The following is a 14,469-nucleotide window of genomic DNA, read 5'->3' as shown; positions in this document are numbered from 1 at the left end:
GGAATAGAAACCCAAATCCACTTGTAATCGTACAAGAGAATCGGGCATAATTACTTGAGCAACCTTGATGAAGATTGATGAGGCTTTAAAGCGGCGTTTCGGATCGATCCCCCTGCCCTTTGGAGCCTGCAGCCGGGCTTTCCCGGCTCGGCTCGGCTCGGCTCGGCTCCTTTCTCACCGCGAAGGGAGGGAGAGAAGATGGAGGCGAGACGGGGAGAGCAGCAAAGCAAGCCCGGCGCATGTGATTCCGATCAGCTGACTAGGGTCAAGAGGCTACCCCGGTTTATTAGGAGATGGAAAACAATAAAATGAAAGAAAATAGAGTTTGTATCAATATTATCCAGCCTGCCACACTGGGCTGCCGAAAGCTGTCACTGAAACTGTGCGGTTTAGCTTCCCCTTGTACAAACAGTATTCTGTCCCTTCCCTTTTATTTATTTTGCAGCATAAATGACAAAACATTGTGCAATACGGTCTCGAATTGGGTATTACAGTAAAGTAAAACATTAACAACATGACAGTTAGATGCACCGATACAGGATTAATTTAGGCTAAGTGAGTAATTTGAAGTGCTTCTTGCAAGAATTGGTAGTAAAGTGTGTGCGCAGTGCTGGGGAAGGAGGAAGGGTTGCATCCACGCCTGTTAGCCCTGGTGCGAACTGCAGACCAGGATTTGCTTCAGCCGCGCCAGGCCCTGCCTTCGTCCCCAGAGAGACGAGTGGCTGGGGACAGCAGCTGAAAATGTACACAGGCACACTCTGCCATCTGAGCAAGGTCTTCGTTCGTGCATGGAAAATTTGAAGTGCATAAAACAACCAAATCCTATTTTAGCGTTCACTGAAATGATTAGTTTGCTAGTTTCTAAGAGGTGCATCAGTCAGATGTGGTACCCAGTTTCTCAGCACTGAGTGGTTTTTTATTTGTATGTCAGATGTGTGTGGATGTGTGTGTTTATATATGTGCATACAACTTACTCTACATACTTTAGTGGTTAAATCTAGGAAAGAGTTTTATATTTATTTAATCTTTTAATTAGAGCAAGCAAGCTTCCTAAACACCGACGCTGTCAGCTTTAAGAGTAGATTGCTTTTATGTTGAAGATAACATGGTGAAAAAGCGATCCTCTGTTGTTTTTTGCGTTAAAGTGGAAGTTTTTTCCTAAATTAAAACCTGACAATTGGTGTGGAGAAGGCTACCTTTTGTAATAGGTTTTCTCCGTCCCTTCTTTTCAGTGCCAGCTCAAGCATCTTGTTAAGGAACATATTTGAGCGAAATATTGTTACAATAATTTTTAAAGGATTAAGTGACAGCAAGTTGAAATAAAAACGATCTTGCCGTAAATACATTTTACGATGCTAGACTTTGTGTGCGTGTGGTATTGAAGTAGGTAGTATATATGTATATATATAAAATCTTTCGCGATACTTTCGGAGTTGAGGTCTGGACCCAGGGTGAAAAGCGATGTCCCCAGGCTTGGCAGGGTCAGTGTAGCGGGCAGGGCCTGCGGTAGCTCTGCCGCCCGCCTGGCCCATCCCGGCGGCTGTGGGTCCGGCCGCCGCGGGGACCCCTCGCTGCTAATGTCGAAACTGTGTGGAACGAGTTGCCGCTATCGCACATAAACAGCGATAGTGTTAACGAGGAGCAAAAGGGCATGAAAAGAGAAGGGACCTACTTCTAAGACACAGCTATTTCTCACTCTAACCCCTCTGAATTTCGCTGCTGGCTGATTTATCTCGCAACCCCGGAGCTCACACGCTCGCTTCTGTCCTGACTGCGGAGTTCAAAGCGCTGACCGCGGGCAGGAGGGGAATAAACACGGCGGTTTACAAACAGAGTTTATTAGGGGGCTCGCCGGGCGCTCGTTTGGCGGAGGGAAGGGGAAGGGCCACCGGGGATGGGCCGGTCGGGCGCCTCCAACCTGACGCCGCTGCCCTTGCCTTGCAGGCCCCGTGGTCCTCAGCACGCCAGCACAGCTCATCGCCCCCGTGGTGGTGGCCAAGGGGACGCTCTCCATCACCACCACGGAAATCTACTTCGAGGTGGACGAGGATGACCAGGCCTTCAAGAAGATCGACCCCAAGGTGAGTGCGGCGGGCGAGCGGCCACGGTCCCGTCCCCGCTCTTCGGTCCGGTCCCCAGTCCCGTCCCACGTGGGCCGGAGCCGCCCCCTCCCTCCAAACTCCGCTCCCGTCTGCCGCCTCTCGCTGCGTTTGGTTTGTTTTTTTTTTTTTAAACACCCTCTGTATTAATGATGTTAAATCCTCTATTACGGCAGCGTGCGCGCTTTCCAACAGCCTTTCGCTCGATGCCTTTGTATCAACGTGGTCAGATTTAGGAGTTAAGCCAATTGCTCTGAAATCCCTGGAGGGAGCAGCATTCCCAGCCCGTAGCCTTCCCGAGACACAGCGGAGGGTTTTACCCCTTTCGAGCATCTCGGGGAATCTCGTTATTTCAAGAACGTTAGTTTCCGTGTAAGAAGACGCTGCGCATTTGAGAAAACAGTGTTGAAGTGCTAGTTACTGCTTATTTTCTGAGGAAAAACAAAAAGGGGGGGGGGGGGGGGGGGGAAGTAAGCATATACACAAAACTTGATTCCTGGGAAAGCTGTTATTTCTGAAGTCATTTACTATTACCAATTCCTCAGCGCCGCCCCACTCTTCCCCCCCATCCCCCCCCCCCCCCGTCCTGAAACCCTCCATCCCAGCCGCACCAGAGCAGGGGTGCGTGACTTGAGCAGGAACCTTTGCGTGGCTTCCGCCCCGCGGGAGCGGAGCGGGGGCTGCCCCCGGGGGCGGGCAGGCATGCGGAAGGGACGTGTGTTACAAGGCATTCCTCTCGTCTGCATCTCTTTTTATTCTTATCGCTGTCGCTTGATTTCTTTGTTATTACGCTGGAAAAGCGTTAGAAGAGAAAAAGAGAGGAGGTACTTTTACAAAAACCTTAATAATTTCCGAGAAAAATGCTAGCGACCTCATCAGAATATGTTTGTAATAAGGTGATTTCTCTTTGACGAATAATTTCTCAAACTCGGAACTTTCTTCGCAATGCTGGAAAAAAAAAAAAAGTTCTGTCACAATCGCTGGGTAGTATAACGGTTTCCTTAAAGTGCACCCACTGGAAACAGTTGCTAGTGGGTGTTACACAGGCGATCGGCCTCTTTCAGCACTTGTTGACTGTTAGGATAGTAAAGAAAATCTGCGTTGTTGTTTTGCTCTTAAAGCCACTTTAGAGAAATGCATAGTGAGAAGGACCAGACGTTGCAGTACGGGTAGGCAAGTTTGGATCGCTTGCAATTTTGCAGACACGTACATATTATTCCCTCTGAATGCCCTGGGAGCGCAGGGGCTTGATTTCTGGGAGTGCAACTGGCGATCTTATCACATTCATAACGGATTTGTACGTCAGAAGTAATATTGTTGTTCACTTTATTGGTGCCGGTTTGAATGTTTAACCTATAAATTTTATTTTATTCTTTATTACTGCTTGTGCCAAAATGCTAGTTTATCAGGCTTATTGCTTACTCGTTAAACAGACTGCTTCAGGGATATGTTGTGTTTCCCCAGCTTTGTTCAAAACCGAGCAGAAACACATAACTGCCCTATAATAAAGCTTTCGAAAATAGATTTATTTTATGACGGCTGAAAAAAAGTGTTACTAACTTAATAACTACATCGGTGTCTGGTAGTTGCTGATGGTGATCTGGAGCTAAATTCTAATGTGTTTGTAGCAAATATTTCCCCGTTCTACAAAACTATTCTAAATGCAAAATAAGGCGGCTGCCCTTAGGTTTTCTGCTTTACAGGGTTTAAGCAGCTGTCAACAGAAAGGCAAAATTCACAAAACATAGCTGACTCTTTTTCAAGTAGAAAACTTGATCTGATATTGAAACGCTTACCCATATGCATTTTACTTCATTTATTAGCTTGTAATTAAATAAATCAGCAACAGAAATTAAAATCTAAATCACAAAAGGTAATTATCCAGTGTATTTCAAGTGCATTTTCAAATATATAATTCCAATATTCAAGCGTTATTATATAAGCAGAATCCAAATTTCTTTTGAATATATTTAAATAACATTTCAAGTATATTTATGGAATGTTAGAAATAGAACAAGCAATATATATGAAACGAAAAATGTAAACTTGATAAGTTCAGACACTTCAAAAGACAATTAACAAAATTACCGTGATAAAATCTACCTTTTTAAATGGTATCTTCTCTTTAGCAGAAAATGTCCTTGAAGTATCCAAAATGGCAATTTAACTTCTGTTCACCAAATCACAAAACACCAACATCCACAATTTCAAAGACAATGTGAGATCACAATATTTGATACAAATTAAAAGGTACATTAGGGTTTTTTCAGGTGGCATATCCAAATAGCTTTTACTCACAGAGGATTTACATAAAAATACTGGGGTTTGTTATAATCCGTTGGTACCGTTTCTAGGCAGAATGGTCACAATCATGTTAAATTACGGCCAACTTTGCTCTCCGGGTAACATACTTTTTTTTTTCTTCTTTTTTTTTTTTTTCTTTTTTTTCCGCGGGGAACCGCAAAACTGTGACGAAGAAGAATGATACTTGCTGTTCTTATTTGCTTTTCTTTGTGAAGAGCCTAAGCTATATTCCTTTTTAAAAGATAATATTATTTGCATTGTCAAGTGGAAATATTCGACTTTCTGAACAGGCAGCTTAAACTTCATGGGGATTTCTCGGTCAGGCCGGTTTTATAGTTACCCTCTAAAGTTTCTCCAAACTTTTCGGGTTGGTAAGTATTTCCCTAGCCAGTCGCCACGTTTGTTTGGCCGCGTTTTCCAGGGCCGAGTGAGGTTTGCCCTGAAAGAGGTCTAAGTTGGGCAAGAAGTAATGCGGGCACCTCCTGCACTGCAGGCAGGAGATGAGCTGCAGTAAAATCCCGTTGAGCCGATCCCCCAGGCACGACTCGTCCCAGTCCGATTCGCGGGGATGCTTTTCGCATTCGTATGAAACCAGAGTCTTCATGTGATAATTATTCAGGGGCTGGCCCGGCAGCTCCAGGTGACGGTCCCGTAAGGTTTTGAGGATAGAGAGGCATTTCTTCCTGCAGCCGCCCATCTGCAGTCTGTTCTCGGCTTCCGCGAACTGCAGCACCCAGGCATCGCTCTCGGCCGAGCTCTGCTTGCCGGCCAGAGAGTGGCACTCCTTGGATAAGAGGTTGAAACCTTCCGCCTTGACCTCCGCCACCCGGTTGGGTCCCGGCCAGGGGATGTGGGGGAGCGGCCAGTGGGCAGCACTCCGCGGCCAGATCCCCGTGCATTTGAACGCCGGAGTGATCTGCACGACGTACCTATCCCTGATTCTCAGCTTCACTTCGCTGGTGTCTGCCACCATCTTTACCACGTCTCTGTAACTGCACTTATCCACGGCTTGAGCCACCAGAGTCTGAAATCTGGACCGGATTTTGCGAGCGGAGAGGTAGCCAGACGCCGTGATGAACTCCACCCAGAGGGACATACTCCTCTTGCGCCCGTCGCTTAACTTTAACACAGCGCAGCCCGGCAAGGAGCCGTCGTCCACGAAGTTGAAAACCCCCATTTGGTTCAGGTACAGCACGACTTCAAACTCCGTGGGGGAGATGACTTCCAGCCCCTCGTAGCGATTGTCCATCTCGTTCAAGGAGCTGATGAAGCGAGGCTCCTGCACCTCCACCTCCTTCAGCACGTCCGACACCACTTTGCAGACTTCTCGGATCGTTTTGGCGATGGCGGCTTTCCTGGCTTGGCATTTCTCGTTGTAGTATTTATTCAGATGATACACCAGCTTGGCCTGGGCCGCGATCATGTTGGGGCAGAGATCCGGGTTGTATACCGGAGTCTCGCAATAGGCTGTGGGATCCAATGCGGCAGCTAAGGCTGGAGCCAACTTCAGAGGAGAAACAGGCTGCTGCACTCTGAAATGTAACAAATGTTTTTCAAAATGCGCTGGGGCTGCTGCTCCTCAGATGCTCTCTTCCTGCTTTTTTAGATCAGCCGTCTTGAAGTGTGTGTGGCGGGGGGAGCGGGGAGGGGGGGGGGGGGCGGGCGGGGGACTGGAGGGGGCGATATTTTTCCTCCCCCTTTTTTTAAAGGGTCCGTGAGTGAAAGGAAAGCATCGAGAGCTGCACCTTCCCCAGCAGCAAGAAAAACAAAAGTTGCACTGAGACACAGCGAGGCTTCCAGTAGTCAAAATAATAAAACCTCTTCGTATTTATTTATGTTTTCCCGTAGTAATCACTGTGTGTGTGCAAGGTGGTTAATCAGATGGGGGAAAAAAGTGCCGTGTGTGTGTGTGTGTATATGTCAGAAGAAGCTGGCTGTTGGTTTGTATAAGAGCCCAGATGCACTCGTGTGGAAATTATAAAGGCAGGGCCAGGCAGGCGGGCGGCCAATCGCCACTGGGCTCGTCACTGCAGCCTCTTTCAGCTCAAACCCGGCTAATTAATCCCTCTCTAGGAGATAGATATGTATACACATACACACGCAGGCACGTATATAAAGGTAGAAGGTTACTGGCAGAAAAAAAAAACCCCGATCATCTGTACGCTCGGAAATCAAGAGAAATCTCTCTCCTTTGGGCGTAACTTGAAGGGTATTGACGTTTCGGAAAGACTGGGCAAAACTGTGCCGCTCCGCACTGAATCCCTGCGTGCCTTCCCACGGCCCAGACGGGACTGCAGGTGTATTAATGGGCATCCATCAACTGGGGAGCCACAGACCAGGCTCACTCTGGCAGGAGCAGGGGCGTAAATTCATTAACTCACACTTGGCCTCACATCACGCTGTCCTTTCCTCCTGATAGTTGTCTGTAACGCAAATCAAGGAGTTGTTTGGGTTTTTTTTTTCTCTCGTGAACCGGAGAGTGAACAAGGCAGCAGACTCACGGCAATTTTAGTGTCTTTTGGAATAAAATATTACGCAAAAGTCCACGATTTGTATCGTTTTAAAAGATCTTCTGACGGGCTATAATCGATTTCGAGGTCTAATGCATTTCGGCATTGTCTCTGCCTTGCTTTTTGTGTTTGTACCTTATGACGGGAGAATCAATCGCTAAACGTATCTGTCAGGTCTTTTTCACGTTCCCTCCAGAAATCAAGTAGGAGATATGAACGGTAAATCTCATTTGCCAGTTTTTAGCTTCGTTTTTATATTCTGTCTAGCGTTTCAATATGTTGTGAAGAGTGGATGTTCAGCTCTTTTTCTTTTTTTTTTCTTTTTTTTTTTGAAAATAGATAAAGTATCTATTAATTTCAAACCTGGACGGTTTCTCGTATTGCAAGCTCTGCTAGCAAGCTGCGTTTAGTAAATGTGCACACGGGAGGTATGCTAGCGACTGCAAACATGCTGGCATGCTACTAATCTGACAGTTTGGGGCTTCGTGTGTGTGATGTGTAATTAGCAAATTTCTTCTCCGGTACATTAAGTGTTAGTAATCAGGACTTTTATTTGTAAATAAGCTGGAATGGCAAACTCTTCTGCTTTGCCACCTAATACTGTGCTTCACTTCAAGAGAACCATGAATTGTATTTACTTAAAAAAAAAAAAAAAAAAAAAAAAAAAAAAAAGGAGAGAGAGCTTTCAGTCACTTGGAATCTATAATCTACTGCCAGGTTACTAATTCTTAAAGTAACTCACAGGCATATCCATCGCGAATAACGCAAAGAACATTTCACGACATTTGTTCAACGTATTAATGCGACCAACTTCATCGCACATAGCGAAGCGTTTCTGACTTTGTGCTCGGCTCGCTCGGTCTGGCGTTTCTATGGGTGCTCCCTGTGCTGCTTCCTAGGTGGAAGTTGATATGGGAATCGCCCGTTAGAAAGAGCGGGCTGGCCTGTCTTGGGGAGCCTCGCTGAAAAACCGCAGGTGACAGGTCGTCCCGAAGCAGCTTTTCCTCTTCTCGGCCGCAGCCGGCTCTCCGACGGCGGAGGGGCGGGCGGCCGCTTTCTGGTTGTTCAGGCCGAAGAGGAGCTTGTTTCCTCTCGGCTTTCTCCCTCCTCCAGACAGTTTCCTGGCCAGGCAGCGGGCATCTGGCGGGACGCCCGTGGCTCCCCCGGCCGCGGCGGGTCCGGTGGCGGCGGCAGAGCGCGCCCGGTCCCGGTGCGTCCCCAGCCGCCTCCGAGGAGCGCAGGCGCTGGCCGCTGCCGCCGTCTCCGCCCGAGGTCCGGAGCTGCCGCCTCCCCCTTCTCTGGAGCGGCGGCGTGCGCGGTCGCTTGGTCTGCGGGCTCCCAGGGGCCGGTTCCCCCCTGCCTCTCCCGGGCAGGCACTTACAGGGGTCCTCTCTGGGTCTGAGGAGACCGGCGGGCGCCTCCCCGCCGCCGCCGTCCCCCGCTGCTCTTACCGGCGGCTGCCCCCGGGTGCTCGGGGAACCCGCCGGGGCGCAGCGGGGGCCGTCCTTCTTTCACCCTTCCGCGGGCTGCAGGCGCGCCGAGCAGCGGGCTCGGCGGCACCGCCGCGGGCCCCGTGGGCGGACGGGGAAGGGGAGGCACCTCGCTAGCCCGGCACATCCCGCCCCACTGCCGCCGCGGATGGGGCCCGGGACGACCCCCAGCGCCCCCCGGGGCCGGAGGCGATGCCGGTCGCGCCCTGCTCTCATATACGAGAGCGGCGTTGGCCGGAGCAGCGCACGGCTGCGCTGTATGGAAGAAAGGAAAGTAGCAAAGTTGGGCCCAGCGCCGGCGGGCGGGTCCCGGGGACCGCCTGGGGCGGGGGGAGGCCCGCGGCGGTCCTGGCCCTGGCCCTGGTCCCCGCCCCGGCGCAGCGGCAGGCCCGGCGGCGGCCGCTCGGCCCCGGAGCCGGCCGGAGCGAAACCTCCGACCTTGCCTCGTCAGGGGCAGCTTCTACGCAATTTAAATAAGAAAGAGCTCCTTCCCTGGGAGGTTACCTCCCAGCGCCGTGTAAAAACGAAAGTTAGAGCGGGCGGACAAAAGGTTGTCCCTTCCTCCCATCGCCGCCAAGGGGACAGCCCTTTCCTTCGGAGGGGGCACACCGGCCCCGCTCGGCTTGTCATCGCTGCAGCTACAGCAGAGCTGCATGGTAAAGATGGAAACGTTTCGGACAAGGTTTTGGTTATTTTTTGCCCCGTGGGTTTTAGCTCAGTAAATCCAGTTGCTAAAGGCAAAAGGTCGTACATTTAAGCTGCCTTAATTTTCATAATGCGGCAAAATTAATTTAAATAAAAATTACGCCTTATATCCTAAATCAGAGCTTTCAATATATAATGCTAAGATTAGCCTATGATATCAAGTAATGCAGGTTATACATATGTATTGTATGTTGATGGCTATGGGAAATATTAGCTTTAACCTTCGCTGGGTGGTGTTTAGCAGCTATTAACTTCACTACATCATTTCATTTCACACATACACAATAAACATTTGATAGTTTGAGAATTGGTGGATTTAGGCATCGCTGACACCAGTCAACCACTGAAATGTGACTGCTAAGGTGACCCGATCGTTTAACATGACAAGTCGGTGGTTTGGTTTAGATTCCAAAAATTATTATCTATCTGGCTACATATTATATAAAATATTAATCTCTTTGCAGCTTCTGACCATTCACCACAGTTAGTTTTTCTCTGTAGTTACTAATGTGTCCTTCATAAATTATAAAAGGAAGGAACACCTTTTCATCACTGAGTTTTATTTTTATATGTATTGAGTTGTTCTGGAAAACTGAGATTAAAACCACCTCATTAAAATGATGATTGATCATTTGTCATGATAATGGTTCCATATGATATTGGTGACTTTTACCAAATTACTGTTTTCTAGATATTTTCCCTTAATTAGAGGGTACTATAGCAGCATTTGTTGAACTCCACTACTTACTTTAAATCTTTCAAACTACAGTGCCATGTCACATAGTGGTCATATTAGCCAAAAAAGCCAAATGGTGTTGAAAATCTTTGACTGTAGGTACTCGCTCATGCTCTCAAAATGTAATCTGAAAAAAAAAAAAAAAAAAAAAAAAAAGAAAGAAAGAAAGAAAAAAAAGTTGCCATATATAAATTTCACCAATAATTCATTTTCATATGGTGAAAAGTGTGAGTTAAAATGAATGTGCAGATACATATACACACAAGCATTTGCATTGATATCACTTTATATTTCTTATTGTATAGTGATAGTTCTCCACACACAACTGCTCATGAATTTTAAAGTTTTATTTTTTAATATCTGCCTATTGCGCTAGGGAGCTCAGAAAAAATGAAGCTGAGTTGATTAAATTATTTATCCCTACTGCTGAAGTGAGTTTGAAGGCTCATTGAATGTATCTGATTTCTTGACTCCTCTTTCTCCCCTTCCCCCTCAATTCATCCTGGTTATTTCATCCATAGCATCCTGCCAGCTACAATAAATTTACCTTTTTTTTTTTTTTTCAAGTAGGAAAACCAAAGACAGATATTTGTGCTGTGTTTGCTTTAAGTGTCGCATTATATAAAATAGGCAGCATATTTTTTTTTGTGAGAGAAGTTGATAGTACCTGCAATTTTCTGTATTCTTATTTGTAGTTCACTTTTTGACTACACTTTCAAATTTAGAAACAAATGAAAAGTGTAAATATGAGTTGCTATGATGTTTGCAAAAGTGCCATTTTAAGGAACATAAACACTTCATTACTTAGATTTTTAGGTGTACATTACTGTATAACTAGGTACACAAACATTTTTTTCTTCCTTTATCTACAGTTTTATGGAAATATTTTTTACTTTTTTGAATGAAATGTGATATAGCTCCTTTTTGCAGTACACAATTAGCATTCATTAGTGCTAAACTTAACACGTGTATGTACTCTCTTCCCATTGAATATAAAGAAAAGAAACAAACATGAAAAGACTTGGACTTGGTCACCCTAGGTCTAAGGGATGAACTGTTAATGCTTTAAATTCCTTTAATCTCCAATCTGTTAAGGGAAAAAACAGTAACTGATTTGTTTTCTTTAAAATGTTACATCTCAAAAGGAAAGCTAGAGCTTGCACAACTGTAATTTTAGCTAGAACTGCAGAAACATTCAAGCAGGAAAAAATGTAGTGAATTATTCATTTGGTTCACTTATCCATCAGCTTCTCCAAAGCCAGACATTCCTTAAAGTACAGCATTTTATTTAAGCAGTCCAACAGTGTTGTGTTGGTGCTTTTTTTTTAAGATCTCCTGCTTGGAGAATGCTCTTTTCTGCTGGACTGGGTGAGGAGTGCGGAATCAGTGGGGATTAGCGCCTTTTAATCTACTACATCTGTAGTGGGTCATCCAGCACTGCAGAACTCTCATTACTCTCTCATGCTGTATATGATTAAATGACTCAAAATATTCAACGTTGACCTTGAAAATAAAGCTGTATATGTTGGATGAATGTTTCCCAAAGACTTCATGTCTAAACTAGTCTTTCCCCTCGGTAACTTCTAGCCCTGGAATACATTGTCTGAGAGAGGACTAGAGAACTAGAAAATGTGAGTGGAAACTGAAGTGTGTGAGCATTTGAAATGCATCATTACATAAATTATGGCATCGCTCAACTTGTTCATACTGTTACCCAACATTTTATTAGCCTAGTTGAACTGGGAGTGTGCTATGTCTTGAACATACCCGTTTTTGTGACTGGTGTTTTTCTATAAGCTGATTTCATATTGACTAATAAACTGAGCTACATCACGTTGTATATAGATGCCAGAGCTGTTGATATCAGCAGAAGACATGTTAGTTAACATCTTCGAACACCAGCCTATATAGATCTGTAAGTATCATCTTTTCATATACATTTTGCCATTTTTCTGTGTTTATGGCTAGTTTTCATGAGGCCAATACTTTGGCCATGTTAAGTCCCTCTAACTCAAAATAAAACTTGTCCTCTCCCCTTTCGATAGAATGGGTATGGTTAATTACCTGTGTAACTCACTTTATCTTGATTTAGTTATAAAAAGACATGCCTGACATATTTCAATGCAGACTTCTATTTTTTAATGTAGTGCATAGCTTTCCAATATTTTCTTTCCAAATAGTGGTGAAGGGAGGAGTTGAGTGAGTTGGTCGTGAGTGATTAATACGTTTCACTGAACCTCATGAAGGCCCCGATCTTGCCAACGCACACATGGTTAGTGAAACATTCAGCTGGTTCTGGTGAGGTCAGGGGCTTCTTGGGGCTCACAATTAAGTGTACGGGCAGTTATTTTCAGGATTGGGGACAGACTGGGATAATACTGGGAGGTTAACTTACAACTAGGATGGTATACGATGTGCCTTTAAAATATTGAAAGCATCAAATATGTACATTGATGAGGAAATATATTTTTGGCCCAAATATCTACTCTTCTGTCAAACAGAACTTTCCTCTTAATTTGTGTTTTAGTGATGGTGTTGAATTAGCTCCTTGAGAAAGGACAGTGCTGTTTTGTCCATATTTTAACAAGATGCTCCCACAAATATGTGTTCCTTAGTCTTCTCTAAAGCCTTTACAAGGGGAGTGAGGTTATTCAGAGAAAAGAGTGAAAGACAATGCTCAAAATGATGTTTTTCATGTTGTTTCGCATGTTCAAGACTACTTCTATAACTCCAAAAAGGTACTCAATCTTTAAACAGTCTTAAATATAAGCAACCTACTTGTTAAAACACTTATTAATTGTTCCTAAAAATATTCTAGCTATAGCTGTAATATAAACTTGTCAACCAAAGTATTATTTAAGGAAGAAGGGGAGAGATCTGTTCACGGAAAAACTTGATTAATAGATCTTTTTGCCTTGAAAATGTATTGATTTTTCCCACCACTACTCTGAACATTTTTTTCTTAACTGGTGAAACTTTGTCATTGCAGAGCATAATATTTTATCTAGGGGAGAACTGAGTCTCATTAAGAGCAGCAAATCACTCTGGTTCTTGTACTTGGGTTTGAGAATTTAACCTGGATCACCTACTACCCTTCCTACTTTTCCTTACCATTTTTTCAGCCCAGCTCTAGATGAGAATATACAGAACTGTGTCCTTTGTGGCGTACTGCCAGTGTAATGGAAATGAGAAAGACTACAGAAATAATACACAGTCCTGTAATTTCATAAATCTCCAATATAATTGTTGGAAGAGAAATACTAGGTGCTTATGGAAATATCTGTTTATCTTAAGGAAATATTACTATTGATTTTTCTTAATACTTAGGAATAGATTTTGCCATTTGGGCATGTTATTGTTTATAACACGTTAGTGACACTGAAAAGAAGAAAAAAAACCGTGATGTATCTGTTAGGGAAGCGACAATGTTCTCAAGTGTCCTTAGCTTCAGATGAGGCAAAGGAGGTATCTTTATTATTTCACATTTCTGAATCTTCTCTATTTACAGTTTCTGTTGATAAAGAGTAATTATTTTATAAGATTAAAGGAAACTTCCAGGATTTTTTTTTTTTTGGTCAAAACTCCTTTTAATAGGGTGTATTTACTTCTGTTGTCTGATGTACTCAAGATAGACGTCGATATGGATGTAAATATATACTTTACTATTTTTTGTTTGGTCATTACTGTGGTAATTTAAAAGTTCTGCAGTATGTACAGGCCTATTAGAGAGAAGTTAATACGATCAATATGATTCTGTCTTATTTTCAGTTATGTTTTACAATCTCCATTTCTTGTTTTCCCCTGCAAATTATTTCCAGGAATGAACTGGCTAATTTTGACTGCAATTTTTAAAAATAACCTTATAAAAATGAACAATTAACAAGTGCAGAACTCATACTAGCACTCTGGAGCACACAAGAGTGTATCATGTATGCTAGGTTGTGCCATAATGTTTGCAATTTTCAGCTACACTTCAAGATACCGCTTCTTTAAGTGGTTAAAAAATGACAGCAAGTATGTTGGACAACAATTTTCTCATTATATTCTGTGAGTACATTCATTATGTATTATTACTCCTTAATTGTAAAGATGAAATAATATCACCATTTATCTTGGCAAACCCATTATTTATAATCTGTACCTTACAAAATTGTGTGGATCTGCGTGGATATTTCTTCTATACGTACTATTTAGATTTTTGACATAGGGTACAAGAAAAAAAAAATCAGGTTAAATTTGTCACTAACCTAATCCACTTTTGGTAGGCAGACAGCGTATCTTGATGCAGTAAAAGAAATCCCCTCTCCCTCACCCCCCAAAATTCAGTTCTTCATTTGTTTTGTTCACCACGCTGCATTAACACAGTTTTCCCTTGTGTGCATCTGCCAGTGTACAATTTAGCCACGGGCATCTGTAGACCTTGTGGTGATCAGTATTGCAGGCAAAAGCCATATGTGTTTAAATAAAAAAAAAAAATCTCTTTATTTCATTTGCTGTTTTAACTGGATGGATAACTTTTGTGCCTCAAGACAGAGGAAGGGAAAATACAGAAATAATTAATTGCCTCTATTCTTGAGGCAGTTTCATTTTCCCCCTCCAATATGGAATGCTTGTCAGCTTTCCTG

The 14,469-nt window shown here is 44.0% G+C and overlaps 2 protein-coding genes across 5 annotated transcripts in view; one reads left to right on the top strand and one right to left on the bottom strand.

Moving 5' to 3' along the window:
* Positions 1 to 14,469, top strand: part of NBEA (neurobeachin) — a gene marked incomplete at both ends in the record, with an annotated part of 484,059 nt that overhangs the window by 329,554 nt on the left and 140,036 nt on the right. For all 4 annotated transcript variants that reach the window (XM_080363323.1, XM_080363325.1, XM_080363322.1 and 1 more), the window contains one exon: positions 1,945 to 2,081. In XM_080363323.1, coding sequence (XP_080219449.1) covers positions 1,945 to 2,081 — 137 coding nt within the window. The remainder of the gene's footprint in view (positions 1 to 1,944; positions 2,082 to 14,469) is intronic.
* MAB21L1 (mab-21 like 1) lies at positions 4,415 to 5,826 on the bottom strand (the record flags this gene model as incomplete). The annotated part of the gene is made up of 1 exon (XM_080353805.1): positions 4,415 to 5,826. One exon carries the CDS (start codon positions 5,824 to 5,826, stop codon positions 4,747 to 4,749), a length of 1,080 nt encoding a protein of 359 aa, XP_080209931.1. The 3' UTR covers positions 4,415 to 4,746.

This window comes from Nesoenas mayeri, assembly GCF_963082525.1.
Source record: "Nesoenas mayeri genome assembly, chromosome: 1".
Taxonomy (NCBI): Eukaryota; Metazoa; Chordata; class Aves; order Columbiformes; family Columbidae; genus Nesoenas; species Nesoenas mayeri.
Note: the sequence above shows the minus strand (reverse complement) of the source record. Positions and strands in the feature narration are given on the sequence as shown.